Below are 21350 nucleotides of genomic sequence, written 5' to 3'. Positions count from 1 at the left end.
ATTTTAATTCAGTGGTAAAACTCTTAATGTGTCCAGGGAAGAATTTCTGACTTTAGAAAATTTAAAGGCTGGAGAATGCAGTATTTACATTTTAAGAGATGAACTGGGGTTATAGGTTATAGGTCAGTTGGTAGCGTGCTTGCCTGCTACGCAGGAAGCCCTGGGTTTTGTTCCCAGCACCACACATGGTAACATGGGTGGGACAGCACTTGGGATGTGGAGGGAGGAAGGGCAGAAGTTCAAGGTCGTCCATCTTTGGCTGCATAGTTTGAGGCCAGCCTGGGATACTTGAGACCATAGTGGGGGGTTAGGGAGGAAGAAGAGAGGGAGAGAGGGAGAAGGAAAGAAAGGGGAGAAAAAAGGGAAGGAGAGGAAGACGGGGAGAGGGAGAGAGAAGTGGGTGAAGTGCTTTAGTCTGGGATGTAGAAAGCTGTGTATTTTACTGAGTAATCACAGGGCATGTAAATACAGAGCATCTCTTTGGGCCTCTTCACTTACATGAGGTATAAAGTATTCTGAAGAATACTTCTCAAACTGTAAGTTATAGAACTGGAAGAAAATGAGATATATTTTATAGTTGTTGGTAAAACTAAAAAATGTGATAGTAATATATCTCTGTACCATTAAGCTCTTCAACAATATTACTAATTACTTATGTTTTAAATCTACATGGTAGAGCCATGCTAATATAGTTCTTATAAATTTGTAATATAATTTATAGATAGAAACTATGTTATAAAATAGACATTTGAATTTATTTATTTAGTGGGGTCTCATTATATAGCTCTGGCTGTCCTGGAACTCACCCTATAGACTAGGCTGGCCTCAAAATCAGAGAGCTTCTGCCTGCCCCTGACTCCCAAGTGCTGAGATTAAAGGTGTTTACCACTCTGCCTCAGCTGAAATTTGAATTTTCTCCCCAGGATTTCACTGTTACCTTGAGTAGCCTGGAACTTGCTATGTAGACCAGGCTGGCCTTGAACTTAGAGCTCTGCCTGCCTCTGCCTACAGAGTGCTGGAATTAAAGGCATGCACCACCACACATGTCCTAAAATAGAAATTTTAAACGTTTTTTCAGTACTATGCACAGATTGTTGTCTGTCTTTGTTGAGTAGAGGGTAGATCTCAGTAAGAGTTGAAGGCAGCCTCTCTGGCTGATGCCACTGAGGAAGGGGTGCAGGGAAGCATGTGACCGACACATGGAAGGGGTTTGAATCCTCTGGATGGTCCCCTTTAATCTTGCTATTTCTCGCATTCTAACTAGAGTTTTTTCTCTTCTAGAATTCTATGAGGAAATCCTTTCTCTGGCATACAATTTAACCTGCCATGCCATCTCCCCGCAGATGTGGCAGCTCCTGGGCATTTTATTTGAAGTTTTCCAGCAGGATTGCTTCGAGTACTTCACAGGCATGCACGATCGTACAACAGCTTTTCTCTCTATCTATATGTATTTCCCTTAACAATGGATGATTCAGCACTAATCAGGTGTTTTCATTCAGTGGTCAAAGAAAGGGTGGGGTGATTATACTGGCTACCTGTCTCGTTTCTTAGTTTGCAACCAGCGTGTATTTGTGTGTAAATTGAGTAAATACTTTCTGAACACAGCTATGTCCTGAGCACTGTCATCAGCCCAGCCATGTAGCAGTGGGTGGCTGCAGCCCTTCTGTAGTTTGCATTCTAGCAGGAGGGGAAGTAGCAAGGGAGCTTTTTTTTTTTGGTTCTTTTTTTTTTTCCCCCGGAGCTGGGGACTGAACCCAGGGCCTTGCGCTTCCTAGGCAAGCGCTCTATCACTGAGCTAAATCCCCAACCCCAGCAAGGGTGCTTTAAGGCTTGAGGCCTTGGCTGTATGTCAGGTAGTACTGAGTGCAGTGGGAACGGGAACAGGGAAAGGTTAGAAGTGTTATTCTGATAAACAGTGAGCATTTTAACCTTCCTAGCCTGCATTGTCTTCAGACATAAATAGCATAGGTATATCATGACCTTTCCTAGCGTTTGTGGTTGCTAAGGGAGACAGTATTTGAGTGCTATGGAGCTGTGGTTCCAGTGGGAATCATTCATTCTGCACCTGTTGCACAATTCTCAATGGGATTCTGGGTCTTTCCCCAGACATGATGCCTCTCCTGCATAATTACGTGACCGTGGACACCAACGCGCTGCTGTCCAATCCAAAGCACTTAGAAGTCTTGTTCACAATGTGCAGGAAGGTAAGTGCCTTCTGCCAATTGTCCTGTGACTCTTTACCATGTTTAAGTGTTTAGTTTATATTGCTTTACCGGAATAAATCTATCAATTTCATTTTAAAAATGACTTTGTGATTGTTGTAACTTGAAAGTTTCACAGTATGTGTTGCACTTAGATCACTTCGATGTCTACGAACTTTGAAATTTTCTAAGTTAATACAACCATCTCTCAGTGTCCATAGAGACCACTCTGGTCCCATAACTAACAAGTATGGTCTTTGTCCACAGCCCTTGTACATCTCGGCATGTACTTTAACTCACTTTCGTAACACCTAATATAGTGTAATGTTATGTAAATAGTTGTAACCATGTGGTCAGGGAATAGCAACAAGAGAAAGAATCTGGCACATTCAGTGTGGGTCCCAGTCTTAAAACGTTTGGCTTATGGCTGGCTGAATCCATTGGTAGAGAACCTTGCAATATGGAGAGCCAGCTCTCTACTTTTCATTTTTTTCTTTCTAAAATATAAACTTCATGGGTGCAGGAAAGATGGCTCAATGATTAAGAGCACTTGTTGCTCTTGCAGAGGACCCAGGTTTGGTTCTCAGCACCCACATGGTGGCTCATAGCCATCTGTGACTTCAGTTCTGGGGGTTTTGCATACCTTCCTCTGGCCTCTGTGGGTACCAGGCATGTACATGGTGTACACACATAACTTGGAGGCAAGACACACCCATAAAAATTAAATAAATCTAAAATGAAGATTTAAAAACACAAGCTTGTTAATAAGTAAAGGAAAACTAACCACACAGGCAGCCAGCCTGTGACAGAATGGTGCCGATCTTTTAACTTTTAACGAAATGTATATTGGAAGCCATCTATGTACCTGGATGTAGATAATCTAAGCACAAGCAACATACAGCAATGGTGAGAGTTACAGAAGCAACACTTAGTTTAGTATGTGATGATTCATGGATGTATTTATGCACAGACATGGTTGTCTACTGTACTGATTATCTTAACCACTATTTGGTTATACCTTACAATTTTTTTCAATGACTAAGTCATGTTTACCTCCTTCAAGGAAGTGTGTGTGTGTGTGTGTGTGTGTGTGTGTGTGTGTATGCGCGCGCACGTGTACGTATATGTATGTAAATTTGTAATGCATCAATCTGGCAGACAAACTGTGGAAAGCTCAAATAGCCAGAAACCAAAAGGTTAGGCCATGGAGTTGGGGGCGGGAAATAGCTGTGGTGCAGCATGGTTCTCATTAGCAGGGAGGTGACTCAGGGGGCTGGTAAGAGCTATAAACTGGTAATCAGTGCATCTGGTTTGGGTCCCACTTAAATTATAAAGAGCTTCCAAAGTTGTACAAATGTCTTCTCTAAGCTCAGATTTTAAAAACGCCTGTAGCTCTCTCTGTAAAACACTTTTATCCACCTGTCAGTCTTCATGCCTCAGCCCTCAGTTATAGGGACAAGGGGGAAGGAAAGCTGCTGTGTACAGCAGTTGCGTGTGTGCCCTCAGGAACTCAGTGTTCTGTATAGCAGACACAGAGAAGGCAGTGTTCACAGCATTGTTCCTGTCAAGTAGGTGACATACTTCATTTTCTTCGTTTTAATACTATTCATATTTATTACTATTGAAGTGCACCAGATGTTTCCTGTGTAATCGTGTGTGTAAGTGTGCGTGTGTGTGTGTGTGTGTGTGTGTGTGTCTGTGCTCGAGTGCGTGCGCACTAGCTCCACCTCCCAGAGATGCCATCTCTTCCTGACTAGTGTCTTGTGTGTGTTCACCATGCCTGCTTCTAAGAATGTTTGTATCTTCTCCTCCCCAACCTAATGAGTTTCTTGGGATTGTCTAGAGGAGACCTGCTACACCTCTGAAGACCTCATCTCTTGCTTAGCAACTGTTCTGAGCCTTTTTGCATGTTACCGTATTTAACTTATACGATGTTAGGGAGCCCCACTTTCATCCCTGGGCCTGCTGCTTGGTAAATTGTTCTAGGTCTCAGAGCTCCTGTGCTGGAACCGTGTTTGAAGTCAGGTGTGTGGCTCCACAGTCTATCTGTAAATTACAAGATATGTCTTGTTTCTTTGCCTTTTCGAAAACAAAGATCTGTCTGCTTCTGTCTCCCAGTGCTGGGATTAAAGGTGTGTACCACCAGACCTGCCCAGAAAGTTGCTCTTCTAAAGTCAGTGATCCCTGTTCAATGTGATGGCTGGCCTTTAATCCCAACACTTGAAAGGCAGAGGCAGGTAGACTTCTCTGAGCCTGATCTTAGTGGTTCACATGGTGAGCTCTAAGCCAGCCAGAGCTACGTAGAGATCCTGTAACAGCAAAACTCATTTCTGACTGACTTCACAGGGTTTGCTTCCTGTGGTGTCATGGACTTCCCTGTGGCACTCATGCTGAGCTAACTTGTCTCTCTAGGTGCTGTGTGGAGAGTCAGGGGAGGATGCCGAGTGCTACGCTGCAAAACTCTTGGAAGTCATCATTCTTCAGTGCAAAGGAAGGGGAATTGATCAGGTGATACATGGCAGAAAAGCATCCTCCCGGACACTTACATAAAGAAATGCCTGTGCTTGATTGATATTCTACTTATGTTTGATGGAAAATTAAAAAGGCAGCCAGAGTTTGTGCCTGCTGGTGGGGTGCAAATCCTGTTTGAATAATAGAAAAAAAAACCGACTCGGAAACATTTACAACAATGATGTTTAATAAGCAGTAACAGAGAACAAACAGGCACATGTGTAATAGAGGTCACATGGGTCTGAGCAATTGGTTAAACAGAGAACCTTGAGTGGAAAAATGGCAAGGTCGAAGGTTGCTGAGCGTGCTACCAATGGATAAGTCTTCTGCAGTTGGGCAAGGAAGCAGCGGCTGGTGTAGGTGTGAGGAAAGCAGTGATTGTGAAGCAGGAGATGGTGTCAGAAACATCAGATTATATATAGCAGGAGATTGCGTAGGAAGCATCAGAAAAGAGAAGGCATTAGAGGAGAGAGCTGGGTAAAGGACAAGAGTGTAGGTTTGCCTGCAGGATCTTCCCTGGGTGGGGAAGCTAATGGGCAGCAGCATATGGAGGCAGAGTTACGCAACCCACACTTCCTGTCTATAAGTGGTGATAGAGTTCATAAAACAAAAAGTTTCCTAAGGTCAGATCAAGGGGAAAATGGGCCAGGCAAAAGTCAACAGATTTTATTGTGTGCCCACTGGCGTGTGTCTGGGAAGGTGTATTTGTATTATTTCCAAGTTAAATATGAGTGGTTTTGCTTTCTAAACTCCAGGGCCATACTGATTGTCCTGAAAGTGCTGTTTAGATAATGCTAATACAGGCACATGGCTTGAGGCAGAAAGAGGGAATGTGGAAACTTGTATGACAACCAGCTCATCACTGACTTGGAGTTGTATGTGATGTGGGAAAAGGTGACAGCTTCAGTTTGGACAGATGTGGTTATTAGGAAGGAATTGAAGAGTTCCTTCATCTGGACCGGCCCCTGTACAGTCAGTAAGAATTTGCAGCATAGTGCCGTGGGTTTGTATTTGACCTGGGCTGCAGAGGAACTGGGAGGCTTGAGACTGTGCTAAGGAGTGGAGGACGGTAGGTGATTGAATTTTGGCATGGACACAGGTCTCACCCGACTTTACACTTCTCTGTGTTTCCTGTCAGCTGCTGTTGAGTTACAGGCTGGTCAGAATCAGGTTTCACTTTCAGAAGAGAATACTTCAGAGGTCACTGTGAGCTATTTCTACCAGGAGGGCAATATATCTTATCTGTGATGTGAGGGCTGTTGCTGATGATCTTTCATTTATTCATTATTTATTAGATAAAATATTTCTATGAATTTTTTTCTAAGTCATCAGTCGAAAGTCAGAAAGGAATGATTGTTATATTAATTTTAAAATTTAAAGGGTTAGGGCTAACGCTTGGTGGCTTTACATATATCTGATAGTAGATATCATTTCACTGTGGCTTATGATTTTTAATATATCAGACAAATACGATACGACCCAATCAAAGAACACTTAGTATCTAAATGGGAAGCCAGTGCAGGGCTAGCACTGTGGTCAGAGGACTTGAGACCCGCACTCCTTTTTTTTAGCACTTTTGAGCTTTCAGGTGTATCTGTAGGATTTTGTTTTTCAGGAGACAAACCAATCATGTCACACTCTTGCTCATTTAAATCCCAAATTTGTCACTTACCTTAAGCATGGAAGGGGCTGAGTGAGTGAACTGTTTTAAGGGACGAGCTCATAGGCAATCTCCAGTGGCTCCAGTGTGGATGTAAGAGGGAGGCGACGTCTTCAACTATTACTCTTTGTCTCCTTAGTCTCTGAGTTTGGTGGAAATGTAGGTCTTTAAAAGTCTCCTAATTGAAATAAGCAAACACTTATTGTCACAAGGACTCAGTTATTGGTGATACAGGGAGTCTCCTGGCCGCTGTGTGTGGGTGACTCTTGCTTCAATCCTATCCTCTAGTGTATCCCACTGTTCATTCAACTCGTCTTGGAGAGGTTAACCCGCGGGGTCAAGACGAGTGAGCTGCGCACAATGTGTCTTCAGGTGGCCATTGCGGCCCTTTACTACAGCCCTGAACTGCTGTTCCACACACTGGAGCGAGTCCAGCTGCCACACAACCCAGGACCTGTCACGTCGCAGTTTATAAACCAGTGGATGAGCGACACCGATTACTTCCTTGGGTGAGTGCCTTTTACATTGCTTTGCTGTTGCAGGAAATCTACTTTGTAGTACACAGAGGTGTGTTGTGAGATAATCTTTATAACTCGGGGACCTTTAAGTGTACTATTTAGATTTTTGAAGATTAAGAATGTTTAAAAAATTATTTATTTTGTCTGTGGGGGCAGACTTATATCATGGCATGTGCATTTCTGAGGACAGCTTTTAGGAGTCTGTTCTAAAAGCATTCTTAAAGCAGCACCTTTATTTGCTGAGCCATCACTCCAGTCCACATAATTAGGAAATATGGATTAGAAGTATAACCTGATGGAAAGATATAGAATATAGTGTTTAGTGTAAGTTCTAACTTTATTCTTTTCAAGACTGATCTCATGTGGCCAAGCTGGCCTTGAACACCTGATCCTCCTGCCTCTGCCTTCTGAGTACCGAGCTTTTAAGATTTATTTTTATTCATGTATATGTGTGTATCTCTGTGGAGGCATGCCATGTGTACTCTATGCATGTTTGGGTATGTTCAGAGGCCAGAACAGGTGTTGGGTCTCCTAGAGCAGGTGTTGGGTCTCCTAGATCAGGTGTTGGGTCTTCTAGAGCAGGTGTTGGGTCTCTAGAGCAGGTGTTGGGTCTTCTAGAGCAGGTGTTGGGTCTCCTAAGAGCAGGTGTTGGGTCTCTTAGAGCAGGTGTTGGATCTCCTAGAGCAGGTGTTGGATCTCCTAGAGCAGGTGTTGGACCTCCTAGAGCAGGTGTTGGGTCTCCTGGAGCAGGTGTTGGAGCTCCTGGAACAGGTATTGGAGCTCCTGGAGCTGGTGTTGTAGGTGATTCTAAGCCATTTGTCGTGGGTGCTGGGACTCAAGCTCAGGTCCTCTAGAAGAACAGCAGTTGCTCTTACTCACTGAGCTTGTTTCCTCCTAACTTTTGTCTTTTAATTTTGATATTTTAAAACAAAAGAAATATTTCATAGACAAATGTGTCTAAATTAACCAATCATTTTTCCTTTGGAATTAATTTTTTTTTATTCTGTTATGGCAAAGACTGATGGCAGATGTATGTATGGTTAGCCAGGTCAGCACACCAGATGAAACAGCTTTTGGCACCCTGGGTTGGTGTAGATGGAGCATATCTGCCAAGAAACCCTGAGGACCAGGCTAAGGGAGCACAGTATGGAGAGCCCTTCACTTTTCCCATTGTATAGAAATTGTATGCTGTCAAGGAGCCATTTCTGCTCTAGCAAACCTCATTATACCAACATTCGGATACAGCTCTTTCATTAATCATAAGTGGTATTATAGCAAGGGTAAATGCTAATGGCAGACTCCTATAAGCCCTTTCCCCCTCCTGAAGCCAAGTCTTTTTATAGAGCCTAGGCTGATCTTGAAATTGCTCTATAGTTCAGGTTCACCTTGACTTTACATTGCCCCTGTCTCAGCCTCCTCAGTGCTGGGATTATAGGTTTGAGCCACCACACCTGACTCTCCCCACAAGTCTTTGGTGATAACCGTTGGTCTGTTTGTAGAATTTGGTTTACACGGGCTTCAATTGCTTTAAGTTTTTCTAGAGCTGTGATACTCAACCTGTGAACTATGACTAAATATCTCCAAAAATACTTAATTATGATCTATAACGGTAGCACATGACAGTTATGAAGTAGCAATAGTTGGGATCAGCAGAGCATGAGGAAGTCATGCAGGGTTGCAGCATCAGGAAGGGTGAGAACCACTGCTCCGAGTTGGTGCTTTGTGACCGCATCTGCACGTTTTCCACGTTTTGCAGACACCATGACCGGAAGATGTGTATAATAGGACTAAGCGTGCTCTTGGAGCTGCAGAACCGACCTCCTGCCGTGGATGCTGTGGCTGCACAGATCCTCCCCTCCATTCTCTTCCTTTTCCTTGGCCTGAAGCAGGTCTGTGCTACACGACAAACAGTAAACCGTGAAAATCACTCAAAGGCAGAGAAAGCTGACATAGAGGAAAATGGTAAAGTCTTCTACTCATGATTTGTACTATAGTTGGTTTTGCTTTTAAAAATTGATTAATTTATTATAAAAATTAAATTATTTTATGTGCATGGGTGATTGCCATTATGTATGTATGTATGTATGTATGTATGTATGTATGTATATATGTATATATGTATGTATGTGCGCCACATGTGTGCCTAGGACCTGTATAGGCCAGAAGAAAGTGTAGAATTTCCTAGAACTGGAATTCAGATTGCTGTGAACCACCATGTAGTGCTGTGAACCAAATCCGGGTTGTCTGTGGAACAGCCACTGCTCTTAACCACAGAGCTATCTCTCCAGACCCATACTTTGCTTTAAAAAAGTTAAAAAATATGTACTTGTTTGGGTACGCATGTGTGCGGATGTCAGCGAACAATTTACAAGAGTTTGTTCTCTGCTCCCACCTGAGTCCCGGGGATTGAACTCAGCTTCCAGGCCAAGCGCCTTTACCTACCGAGCCATCTCCACAACCCAGTGCTTTTTTGAGCTAGGCCTTGCTTTGTAGCTCAGACTAACCTTAAGCTTACGACATTCCTGCTTTAGTCTCCTGTGCACTGGGATTGTGTGTGCACACTGTCGTTTCTGACTCAGATTTTGATTTCAGCATGTGTTTTCTTTAAACTGTAGCCTGTTTGGAGTCATTAAACAGATTGACATTCTCTGGCCTTTGACCCATTTAAACTGGGGCTTGGGTGACTTACACATTTCATCATGTAGGATATATTTAGATCTGTGCTCCTCTTGACACTGAAAACTCTCAGTGACTTCTAAATGGACCCTAGTAGATGTGTTTTTCTCTTGATAAGTCTATGTGTTAGAGAATCAGGCGGTCTTGACTATGAATTCTCTTGATAAGTCTGTGTGTTAGAAAGTCAGGCGGTCTTGACTATGAATTCTCTTGATAAGTCTGTGTGTTAGAGAATCAGGCGGTCTTGACTATGAATTATCTTGATAAGTCTGTGTGTTAGAGAGTCAGGCGGTCTTGACTATGAATTATCTTGATAAGTCTATGTGTTAGAGAGTCAGGCGGTCTTGACTATGAATTCTCTTGATAAGTCTGTGTGTTAGAGAGTCAGGCGGTCTTGACTGTGAATCAGCAACAAGACTTACTTTCATGGTGTAACTAAAGGTAGCTACCATTAACTGAATTGACTCCCTAGATTAAGTGTCAGTTCAAGAGTTTATAGAGATTGATCCTTTTCTTAATGGTTTTTGGGTAATTCATCTTCAAAGATTATAATATTGAGTTATTTAAGGTTTAAAGAAACTTAGAATAAAATGCATAAATGCAGGCAATTTAGCCATCAAGAATCACAGGGCTGGAGAGATGGCTCAGCGGTTAAGAGCACTGACTGCTCTTCCAGAGGTCCTGAGTTCAATTCCCAGCAGCCACATGGTGGCTCACAGCCATCTGTAATGGGATCTGATGCCCTCTTCTGGTGTGTCTGAAGACAGCTACAGTGAACTCAGATACATAAATAAATCTTAACAAAACAAACAAACAAACAAACAAAACCAGAATCACAGGGTTGACAAGGTGTTTCAGTGAGTAAAGGTGCTTACTACCAAGCCTTATGACCTGGGTTCAAGCTCCAGAACCTACCTGGCAGAAGGAAAGAACTGACTCCTGCCAGTTGTACTCTGGCTTGCACACATGTGCAGACACATACATAAATGCAATAAAAATGGTCAGGGTAAGGTTGTTACCCTTGGGGCTAACTCAGCAGTAGAGCACTTACCTAGCATGTACAACTCCTGTAATTTGATCTCTACCACTTCAAAAGTACTTGTCAGCATCAAGGATATTTGATGGAGCCTGGTGTGATGATGCACACCTCTAGTCCCAGCATTTGGGAGGCAGAGGCAGGCACATCTATATAAATTCAGAGCCAGGCTGGTCTATACAGGGAGTTGCAGGATAGTCCAGGCTGCCTGGAGATACCCTATTGCAAACAAGCAAAGAATATTATTACATGGTTATTTGTCTAATAAGAAGACACGAAACTACTTTTGGGAACCCAGGAAGTTGCATTATCCAGCTCCAATGAAGTTGTTTTCTCTTGTTAAAGACAGACACTTTGAGCCGGGTGGCACACACCTATAATCCTGGTATTGTGGAGGATGAGGAAGGCAGATCTCTTGAGTTTGAGGCCAGCCTGGTCTACAGAGTTAGTTCCTGGTCAGTGAGGACTACGTAGAGAAATCCTGTCTCAAAAAACAAAACAAAACCAAAAACCCCCAAACAACAAGCAAACAAACAAAAAAAACAATAGAAAAACCAAAACAAACCAGACACTTTGTTAGTTGAGAAATATCAGAATTTCCATAAAATGTACATCTATATTTTACATGCTAAATTCCGTGATTTCCACAAGTTTAGATTTAAGATATTTTCATCAATAAATAGGAATCATCCTATAGCATTAATATACAAGGAGTTTTAAATCACTCATATCCCACCTCGGCATGAATTGATCTTTCTGCAAGCTTAAGTAGATCTTTTGAAGTAACTTCCTTCCTCTTCCTTCCCTGTCCTCCTATTTTTTCCTTTGAATGAACATATGCTAAAAACTACAGAACTGGGGGCTGGGGATTTAGCTCAGTGGTAGAGCGCTTACCTAGGAAGCGCAAGGCCCTGGGTTCGGTCCCCAGCTCTGAAAAAAAAAAAAAAGAACACACAAAAAAACCCAAAAAAACAAAAAAAAACCCTATAGAACTGTTTTTCAGCTTATTATCTTTATAATTTCTTGCTTTTTAAACTATTTATTGGTTCATGACTAGTGTGGTCGAGAGGGAATGCCCTGGACTTGTTGACTTTCTTCATACTGACGTGGAATGATGAACTGGCCGAGGTGCTTTTCCTGTCTTAGTAATTACATCTGTGCCATCTGCTTGTTTCCAAACCGTGGTTTCTTGCTTTATCCATAAAGCCGCCTTGTCGATCTTGTCTTGTTTTTACTATTGGGAAGGCCTTGTGTAGAAGGGCCTGTGTTGTGTGGGTCACTTGACATTTGACCACAACTTAGAACAACAGAAACCTTGTCATTGCTTTGAAGGTTGGGGAGTCAAAGATCAAGCTGCTGCTGTCAGATTTGCAGTTCAGCTAGACGGGTCCCAAACTCATAACCCTGCCACCCTCTTGTCTCCAGCTCTGGGATTACAGCCCAGCGATACTAAGCCTGGCTTGTATTGATTGCTATTAACATATTGATTGTTGGGGCGGATGTGTCGTTGAGGTATTTCTATACAAGCATATGCTGGGTTGTGACCAATGTCACCTGTTATTCCTGGGCATCCTCATCTCCCTCCCCATTGCCCTCCACACTCTGAGTAGTTCCTCTTTACTTTCATGTCCTTACTGTTCTTCCCACCCTGGTACATCTGCGAAGGGAAAAAGTGATGGTTTGTTTTTAAATGAGATGGCTTATTTCACTGACCGTGATGGTCTCCAGTGCATCTGTTTCCTGTAAGTTATGTTCTTCACACCCCTCCTCCTCCTCTTCTTCTCTTCCTTTTCTTCCTTCTCTTCTTCTTTCTATCTTCTTCTTCCTCCTCCCCTTCTTTTTTTTTTTTTTTTTTTTTTGAGGCATGGTTTGTTACCTAGTCCTGGCTGGCTTCACACACACAGGAATACTTCTGTCCTAGCCTCGCTGGTACTGTGTTTACAGGCATGTGTTTACTCTGTGTTATGTTGTTATTTTTGCCATAGTTTCTTTATGCATTTATTTGTTGAGGGGCACCTAGGCTGATGTCATTGTTTGGCTATTGTGAATACTGATGCCTGCCTTGAGCTTGGGTATGTAGATTTTTCTGTAGTAGATGGCTTTGATTCTTTAGGTATTTAATCCATAAATGATATATCTGAATCATATGGGATATTGACTGATTGGTTGGTTTAGGTGTTTTTTCAAAAGTATATTTTAAAAATTTTAATTTGTGTGTGTGTGTGTGTGTGTGTGTGTGTGTGTGTGTGTGTGTGTGTGCGTCTGCATCTGTGTGTCTGCTCCCTTTGTGAGGGTTAAGGACTGAGCTCGGGTCGTCAGACGTACTCAGCAAGTGCATTTACCAGCCTGATTTGGAGTGTAGCTATCACTGTTCTAGACCTCACTATGTAGGTGAAGAGTTGCTTTGAACTCGCAGTGATCCTCCTGCCTCTATCTCCTAGTGTTGGGACTATAACCCTGAGCCCCCCACACTTGGCTAGAAGTTTTATTTTTAATTTTTTTGAACAATTTTCATTACTGACTTTCTAATGATTGGATTATTTTACATTCCCAATAGTGAAGCAGAAGGGTTCTTTCTCTTTTTCTCTCATCATCACCAACATTATTTTTTGTTTTCTTTTTAATTTTTTTAATTTTTAAGATTTATTTATTTATTTATTTATTTATTTATTTATTTATTTATTTTTGTCTAACACTGGTCAGAAGAGGACTCCCTAGAACTGGGGTTATGAATGGGTGTGAGCCCCCATGTAGGTGCTGGGATTAGAACCTGGATCCTATGGCAGAGGAGTCACTGAGCCATCACTCCAACTCCTGTTGTTTGTTTTCTTAATGGCTGCCCTTCTGACAGGGCTGAAATGGAAACTCAGTGTTGAGTTGCATTTCCCCGATGGCTATGGTTGTTTAATGTTTTTCTACATTTATTGGTCATTGGTACTAATTCCCATCAGAAGAACAGGGAGAATCTGCAGTTAGACAGTACTCATACGTTCCTAGGGTGGCCATGGTGCAGCATCTGCAGTGTTCAGCCTGAATCATTGAGCTGAAGAGGGCGAGGCCAGTCAACTACTGCAGCAGAGATAAAGTTTACAACTGTAGATGGATTCTGTGGTGGCTTCATGTTTTCACAGTGTTTTGTAATCCTTGTTTCTCATCCTTTCACATAATTAATGGCCCCCAGAGGAGATTTCCAGTGAGGAGGAGGAGGAGACAAGTGTAAACGCTCAAGCTATGCAGTCACAGATCTGCAGAGGCGAGGAGGAGGAGGATGACGACTGGGATGAAGAAGTGGTGGAGGAGACAGCCCTCGAGGGCTTCAGCACCCCACTGGACCTCGACAACAGCGTGGATGAGTACCAGTTTTTCACACAAGCTCTGCTGAGTACGTCTTCTCTTGTCATTCCCCCTGACCCCATTCTCCAATCTGAAGTTATGCTTTCAAACATCTTAGATTTCTTCCTGTTAGAAGTTGTTTGGGGATCCCCACCACCACCACCACTGTATTGGTATAGACTTTTAGAATTTTATCTTTTTATCTTTCCTTTTAGAAATAACCAAACATACATCAAGTGAAAAAAGTTAGCATAATAACACACGCAAAGGCTGTCCTAAGTTCCATTGCTGTAGCATCAGCATCAGGGTGAGCCTGCAGGTCACCTTTAAAGGAGTTATTTATCAGTTATTTATCAAGCCCCCATCTCTGTCACAACTGAGACTTCATTGGTTGATGAGCAGAATATAGAGACAGTTCAGTTCTTAGCATGTGTACGAAAACTCTGAAGAGCCACACTGTGTGCAGGTACCCAAGAGCCACATTGTGTCCTCGTACCCACATGAAGAGCCGCATACTCTTTCTCTTTGAACTTACTCCAGTCGTGCTCCAGACTCAGACTTAGCAAATTTCCTTAAGAACTCAGGTGACCAGACGCTCGTAGTCCTTAGTTCCACCGACTCACAGTTTCATGCCACATACAGAACAGACTCAGAATTTCCATTTTCCACAGCATATCACAACTGTTAGGAAAATGGACTGCCGTGACCAGAGGTGTTACGGTTCTGACAGAGCACAGGCCAAGGAATGGTTTTAAATGGGATGAGATGGGATTATAAGTGATGAGACTCCTTAAAGCCATGTGTCGGAAGGCCTTGTATACAGTGGGAGATGTGAATGGGAAGCACAGGCTCCGTGCCACTGTGGCAGAATGGAGAAATGACAGACACAGACACACAAAGAAATTGGGATCAGGTGGGATGCGCTCTCCGATAAAGAGGCTGCAGCACCCCGGAAGCTCAGCGAGTTTATTGCAATCAGTTGAAGAGGGAGGAGAGTTTTTTATGTACAGCTGAACAAGGAGGCAGGTTTAGCTCATCTGCGTAGAATAAATTCTTCCTCTGAAGGAGCATCTTCAGGTTGCAAACACTGGGTGGCAGGAGTTAAGAGGAGCTATGGTGGACATTTTCTGCACACACCGTCAATATTTGCACATGGACTCAAGGGAGGCTTTGCCATTCTCTGAGCCTCATTCATAGAAAACTTTGCCTTCCCATAGGACTGAGGCACTGGAGTCCTTGACATGGCTGAACTCATGTCAGTGACACACATTTGACTCAGGACTTCACTTGTTTCCTACAGATAAAACTGAGGAATAAGCCAATGAAACACTTAGCAAATTATTAGTCTAATAGTTGCACTAGAAGAAATTAAATAATATCTATTATTCATTTTATGGTTCAATAATGTTTCTGTGGTTCTGTTACTTCTACTGTTAGATGCTTAAGATTCTCATGTGTGTGCAGTATTTTTCCCAACTATGCAATGCCAACATAACACACCACCATTATTTAATTTTGCCACAAGTATAGAAGTATTCTGAAAGCCAGCTGTAGAGATAGAAATTGGAAAGTGTGCTTCAGGGTGGCTGTCAGTAGACATGGTGTGCATCCTGACCACCTCAGCAGTTTTTCAGTCTCCAGTTTAGAAGCTCCTCCGGTGGGGTTATGGCCATCTGCAGACAAGCTTGGACAGACCACCAGGAAAAAAGCCTCTGAGAAATCCCTAGGAAGGAGGGCAGGACCAAGGGTGGCTGCCTTGGATATGAGCCCTTTGCCCAGTGCAGAGTGGAGTGTTTTCCCAAAAGCTGTTGACCTTATGTGGTAGTTTACTTGTGGGACAATTCGGTCAAAGTGCAAAATCTGGAGGAGCGCAGGCAATGTGAGATTGCTAGATCAGGACTAGCAATGGAACTATGGAACTGGATGGGGGGAGCCTGTAGGTAGAGGACTTTAAGAGACAGGCAGAGGACCGGATGTGGGCTGGGCATGGCTACAGATGTGAAGTGTTTGTAGTGATTTCCTAAGAGGCCAATAGAGCTAGCGAGGAAAATGGGAGATTGCAAGCATTTAGAGGAAAATGTTAAACTTTGTTTCAGTTGTGCTAAATTTGAAGTATTTAGCTGGAAAAGTCCAGGAAAAGAAGGGAAGGGTGTGTTGGGCCCACAGTGCAGAAACTGAGCCGGCGGGGAAGGCAGTAAGAAGAGCCCAAGGAGGACGGTAATGAGGGAGCCTCGATGTTTCCCAGTGTCAGAATTTTAGGGAGTAGCTGGGAAAACTTCCAGAAGAAGATAGAAGAAGACAATTTGGGAAACCACAGGTTCGTGAGAGTTATTTTCCTTGGGGCTCCTGATAGTTGAGTATCAAGTGGGCCCTCAGAAATGACTATTAGGATCAGACTCATGACCCTGCCTACTACTGTGTCACAATCTCATTGTGATTTGTTCATGCTACTTACCTATCCTGAGATGATAATGGTCACTGGCTCTCTCACCTTTTCTCCTCCAAACCCCACGAAATGCTGTAGCTGTGCAGAATCGGGATGCTGCCTGGTACCAGCTGCTGGTGGCACCACTCAGTGAGGATCAGAAGAGAAAGCTACAGGAGGTGTACACGTTGGCAGAGCACCGAAGGACACTGGCAGGTCAGCCATTCCTTTCCAACTTGGAGTTGTGTGTCACCATCTGCCTTACTTGATTAAAATGGCTGAAGACCAGCCTTCATGATAATGAAGGATTCCATTGTCACATAGCTGTGCTTGTTTTGTTTTTAAGACGGGGTTTTGCCATGTAGCTAGGCTGGCCTGAACTTGTAATCCTCTTATTTTTATCTGTATGTACTGGAGTTACTGTGCTCCTCCTGGGCTGAATGGTTCTTCTTTATCTCTATTCAAGATACTGGGGTTTGAACTCAGAGCTTTGTACATGTTGGGCAAATAATCTCCCAGTGAGCTACAACCCTAGTAGTTGTTGTCCTCCACCTCCCCCTTCCCTCCCCCTTCTTCCTCTCCTCCTCCCCGTCCCTCTCCTATGTCTGTCTGTCTTTTTAGCTGGCCTGGAACTCACTGTGTACCCCACACTAACTTCAAACTCAACTATCCTTCTGCCTCAACCCCCCTGAGGGCTCAGATTACAGGTGTGTGCAGGGATCTGGGAAGCAAAGAGGAGATGGGGCTGGGGTCCTAGTATCTCCTTTAAAAGCACACCCCATGGGGCTGGAGAAGGGTGCTCAATAATTAAAGAGTCATTGCTATTCTTGCATAGAATCTGGGTTAGGTTCCCAGCACCCATATCAGGTGGCTCACAACTACCTGTAGCTCCAGTTTCCTTTTGTGATGCCCTTTTCTGGCTTCTTGGACACTTCACACATGTGGCATAAACCCCTCTCACACAGGTGCATGTGTGTATGCATGTGCACATACACACATATACACACACATACACACAAAAATAAATCTTTAAAAAAGCATACCCAGTAACCTCACTTCCTCCAGTGAGGCCTCTCCTCTTAGAGGTTCCACCTCCCAGTCGTGCCTTAGGCTGGGAACAGAAGTTCAGCATGTGGACTTCAGGGGACATTTCTGACCTAAACCAGGGAAAAGTCCTTATAATTGTAGGGATTCATGTGTTGGTGACTGTTAATTTTCAGTTTTTAAGGAGAAATTGTTTAATGTTAGGATTCTGAGCTCCCTCCTGGGTTGTTAATTGGAAAGACTTGTGCTTAGAAAGTATTTCAATAGAAGACATGGGGAGTTTTAGGTGAGGAGTGTTTAGATCCGGGCGTGGGTAGGGGAGTGACACATCTTTTGTTAGCTACGTCGAGGAGTGGAGCCTGTAGCTATTGGCTTGCAGCTTCAGAACTGTTTACATTTCTCTTATGCTAGCAAATGGGTTTTCCACGTCAAACATAAAGGCTGGCATCCGGTTAGGCAGACCAATACCAGGAATCACCCTCTTTTCAAGTTGAAATCTGTAAAAGGAACCAGGCCTGGGAGGGGAGGGTGGTGTCTGTAATCCCAGCACTTGGTGTGTAGAGACTGGACAATCAGGAGTTGAAAGCCATCCTCAGCTGGATATCAAGTTAGAGGCCGGCTTGAGCTACGTGAGGCCCTGTCTGGAACAAAACAAAACAGTACACTATCATAAAAGCCTGTTTTTTTAAGGTTACTTTAAACTCTCTCACCTGAAGCAATCATTCCCTCCCCACTTTTTTTTTTTTTTTAATAGCAGGGCAGTTCCACATTTGAGGACAGGAGCATCTTCTCTGCATTTAATTTTGGAGCTGCGCCCAGCAACACCCGGAAGGCGCGTCCACCGTGCACCGATCGGCGTCACCGCTGCTGCTTAGTACACGGGTTGAGGGCCAAGAGGGAAACAAGGGACTGAGTCGTCGGCATCAGGCGGCCACGGACCTGTTCTCCCTTTCCTTGACCCTTCTCACCCTGGAATATATATATTTTTAACAGCTACTGTAATGTATGAAATTTTAAAAAAGCAGAATCATTGATTGGAAAGGACAGAGCGTCCGCTCTGAAGGCTGAACGCTGAGGGTTTAGAGTTCTGTATTGGCGCATGTCTCAGGTTTTTGCCATGAAGAATCAGTGGATTTATGCAGATAACAGTGCCTTCTGTTGTACATGAATAATCAGAAAACAATTTTTTTGGAGTGCATTGCAATTTTTTTTAAAGCATAAAACATATTTCTAGATATCCTGTAAACCTTGGTTATGTCATTTCATTCTGCATTTTTCTCTGTGAGTTGACCGTCAGGCAGTTAGTGCAGGTCTCACTCTGGCTTCAGAAGCATCCCTGCACCCTTGGACCACCCTGTGCCCAAAGGCTTCCTTCAAGGGTCGGAACTCAGGCAGTGGCTCTGGTTTTACCTAAGACATCTGTGGCTATCCTAAGAACTGTCTGGTTTTCCTAAGACATCTGTGGCTATCCTAAGAACTGTCTGGTTTTCCTAAGACATCTGTGGCTATCCTAAGAACTGTCTGATTTTCCCTAAGACATCTGCGGCATCCTAAGAACTGTTAAATTCAGTTTCCCACCACATTTTCTCTCTGAGGGGGATGATGATTCTTTCAGGATCGAAAGTGTATTGATAATATTGACAACCTGCTAATTTCAGGCTTCACCCGCCTCTTGGCAGCCAGCAGCAGGGACTTGTCAGTCACTGGGCTTAGCAGAAAGACTGACGGTCTTATGGGTCATGTGTTTAAGTAATACTGCAGGGGTTGTGGGCATCCCAATATGAAAGCACACTGAAGTTCTAAGCAGAAGGTGACTCCTGGGTGGGGGCTCGGTCAGTAGTTACCATTCCAACCATGTTGGACAGGGCCCAAAGCATTTTATAATTTTTTTCCTTTCTCCATTCAACCCTCCCTTCTTTCTTTGTGAGAGAGAGAGACAATTTCTGTATGCAACCCAGGTTGACCTCAAGATTGCAGTCCTCCTGAGTCAGCCCCATGGCTGTTAACACACCCAGCCGGTGGGTTTTGCTACGTAGTTCTGGCTGGACTGGAACTCACTCTGTGGCTTAGGCTGACCTCAGACTTGCAGCAGTCCTCCCTCAGCTTCCCAGGGCTTGGAGTTACAGCCGTTACAAATGGTAGACGTCTTTTCATTTAGTAAGAAGACCCGACAGCTCTAACCTAACAATCTGCTCTTCACGGTCTGAAGTCTCTCCAGCCTGACTTGGCTTAGTCTTTATTACGGCTCAGTTGCTTTTTCATAAATTCCTCAAGGGTTGGTCTCTTGGCCAGCTGGGTTTACAGGTGAGTGATGACGTCACTGTCGCAGATGGCTTTTCCCGAACTGTTCAAAAGCAGACTATGAACCACTGTGCTTTCATTCGGCAAAATGAAAATATGTTATCAGGACTCGAAATATTTCTGGATGTGATACAGATTTTGTTTGTGTGAAATACCTGCAGCTTAAATTTCCATCAGCAACTGGCAGGATTTTCCGGGTGATTCCTGAATTGTCAATCCTTACTTGTATTCTTTTTTTTTTTTTTAATTTAGGTTATTTAATTTTTTTTCAGAAGTAGCTTTGAAAAGCCATGTGTTTCAGAGTGAAATCACCCTGTATTTTGCCGTCTCTCATTTTTCAGGGCACCAAAGCTGCGTGTCCCCCAGCAGTTAGAAGGGGAAGATTGCATTGCGGGGGCTTTAGAGCTCTGAAGTGGTCCGTTTTTCTCCCATGTCTTATGTGGTTTAATTGTAACATAGGTAGTATGCCTTCACACTGGATCCCGGGGGCATGGGCTTTGGAGATCTTACTTCGTGGTGAATTGCCATCTGCAGTATTGAAGGGAAGACATATTCCTGCGCATCACCATACCTTGTTTTTAAAGCCAGAGTCATTGTATGATTTTTATTACCTGAAGTGCTCACCGGAATGTGATCTGGTTACCTTGGAAATGCAGGAACTTTTATGAATGTACTGTAAAATAAAATGTGGGCTAATCCCCAGGAGCTGAACTCTGCTATATGGACTGTTTTCAGGAATGTGGAGTTGACCATGCTTTCCTGACTCCTAGGAACCTGGGACAAGGGGCTGTTGGCACTGAGGGGAGAAGTCGGGGCCCACATGTTTCATCATGGACAGGAGAGCATGGCAGCACTTCTGCAGGCCACTCTAGTGCTTACTGGTAGGCAAATGGTAAAGAGGATCAGACAGGAGGAACACTAGTTTGAGGCCAACCTACATTAAACCTTTCTCTCTGGACATGGTTGCATATACCTGTAATCCCAGCACTTGGTAGTAGGCAGGAAGTCATAAGTTCAAGGTCATCCTCATCTACACAGTAAGCTAAAGGCCAGCCTGGGTGATGTAAGACTGTCTCAAAAATAAATGAATAATTTAAATAAAAAAATTTAAATATAAAAACTGAATTGAATAGCATGTTCAAATAAGTTAACATGCCAACAGGACAAAACCATTGTCCTTTCACTAAAGGTGGAAAAGTATTGGATAAAATTTAGCGTCCTCCAATAATGAGAATGTTAAAGGTCCAGTACAGCAAGAATTTGCCTCAATAGAGTTCCATTTGTGTTGAGGTCAGGTGACACTATTAAATGGGGGAAGTTAAAGCCTTTCTTCTGAGAACTGGAATTAAGACACGGGTGCTAACTTTAGATGTTTCAATAGCCCTGTAAGGCCTAGCCTGAGAAATAAGGCAAAAGAAAGAAACAGAGGGCACTGAAATTAGAAAGAAGACTTCATTTCTGTTTGTAAATAGCATGGTTTTTATATTTTAAACTTTTTTTTTGACAAAATATTTTTCAGACAGTGTGTTCTGGTTATGACTTTTTCTCTCCTCCAGTTCCTTCCAGATCCTCCCCACCATATATTTTCTTGTTACACTGTGTGTGTGTGTGTGTGTGTGTGTGTGTGTGTGTGTGTGTATGTGTG

At 43.3% G+C, this 21350-nt stretch overlaps 1 protein-coding gene across 3 annotated transcripts in view; it reads left to right on the top strand.

Annotated features, from left to right (window-relative positions):
• The window catches only part of Ipo8 (importin 8), a 68677-nt gene extending 48261 nt beyond the window's left edge, over positions 1–20416 (top strand). Inside the window, exons 18-25 of one of the 3 annotated variants that reach the window (XM_039108919.2) lie at positions 1282–1407; positions 2107–2204; positions 4614–4709; positions 6661–6881; positions 8647–8852; positions 13784–13984; positions 16460–16576; positions 18159–20416. In XM_039108919.2, coding sequence (XP_038964847.1) covers positions 1282–1407; positions 2107–2204; positions 4614–4709; positions 6661–6881; positions 8647–8852; positions 13784–13984; positions 16460–16576; positions 18159–18178 — 1085 coding nt within the window. In that variant the 3' untranslated portion in view covers positions 18179–20416. Of the gene's footprint in view, positions 1–1281; positions 1408–2106; positions 2205–4613; positions 4710–6660; positions 6882–8646; positions 8853–13783; positions 13985–16459 lie in introns of all 3 variants that reach the window. The other 2 variants (NM_001400882.1, XM_063286698.1) reach the window with 2 other exon arrangements.
• The last annotated feature ends 934 nt before the right edge of the window (positions 20417–21350 follow it).

This window comes from Rattus norvegicus, chromosome 4 (assembly GCF_036323735.1).
Source record: "Rattus norvegicus strain BN/NHsdMcwi chromosome 4, GRCr8, whole genome shotgun sequence".
Taxonomy (NCBI): Eukaryota; Metazoa; Chordata; class Mammalia; order Rodentia; family Muridae; genus Rattus; species Rattus norvegicus.
This window is presented reverse-complemented; position numbering and strand designations above follow the sequence as displayed.